The sequence below is a fragment of the Fragaria vesca genome, linkage group LG4 (assembly GCF_000184155.1).
Source record: "Fragaria vesca subsp. vesca linkage group LG4, FraVesHawaii_1.0, whole genome shotgun sequence".
Taxonomy (NCBI): Eukaryota; Viridiplantae; Streptophyta; class Magnoliopsida; order Rosales; family Rosaceae; genus Fragaria; species Fragaria vesca.
In genome coordinates, this window is record NC_020494.1 from 7,426,885 (window position 1) to 7,427,662 (window position 778).

A 778-nucleotide genomic window follows, 5' to 3' on the forward strand; every position below is an offset into this window, starting at 1 on the left:
GTCCAAGTGTTGAGTAGTACGTGCTACTTGATTGGTTGAATCAGAATAGGCATCCTAATTACTTTGCACGTCTTAGCTAGAGAAAAAACATCTTCATTATTCCCCCTACTTGCATCATATCTGAAAACGACTCATCTCTAATAATGTTACTATTTATCTAAGCATAAGACCCAGAAAAAGGAATGAGCTATAGCAAGGAAAGGTGGGTTAGCTTAATCTCAAAGAGAGGCAAGTAAAAAGGAGCCCGCCTTTAGAGAAGAACATTAGCAACAGTAGTTAACTTAATAATGAAAAACAAAGGTTGGTCTGAGTGGATCGACCTGGTCCAATAATATTGCTAATCCCACAAAACTTAGCATTAGCAAATCAGCTCGAAAAGTAGGTTGAGTTGCAGTTTAACCAACTCCATCATCATAGTTTTCTTTCTTATTATCATCTATCTCTCCCTTGCATCCCAAACTATCCAGAATCACATATATAAATTCCACATGCAAATCATTGTTCTTAGCTTGTTCATAAAGCCAACAATATTCCTAAATTAGCATCATATAACTAGACTTCATATCTCATATCATTTCCATGTCTTTGATTCAAAACAAGAGGCTTCATTTCCTTATGGAAAGATTCGCTGTTATCCCTTTCCGACTCGGCTGCACTTCTCACTCCAGCGTTGAACTCGGCGAAGCAATTGAACCACGAAAACTGAAAATCAGCGCAGCGCCACCAAACCCACCACCACCTCCTCAAGCAACAGGTAATTAAGCTCTCTCTCTCTCTC

The 778-nt window shown here is 38.9% G+C and overlaps 1 protein-coding gene across 1 annotated transcript in view; it reads left to right on the forward strand.

Annotated features, from left to right (window-relative positions):
- The first annotated feature begins 375 nt into the window (after positions 1 to 375).
- Positions 376 to 778, forward strand: part of LOC101305744 — a 2,359-nt gene continuing 1,956 nt past the window's right edge. Inside the window, exon 1 of the mRNA XM_004296631.1 lies at positions 376 to 754. Coding sequence (XP_004296679.1) covers positions 580 to 754 — 175 coding nt within the window. The 5' untranslated portion in view covers positions 376 to 579. The remainder of the gene's footprint in view (positions 755 to 778) is intronic.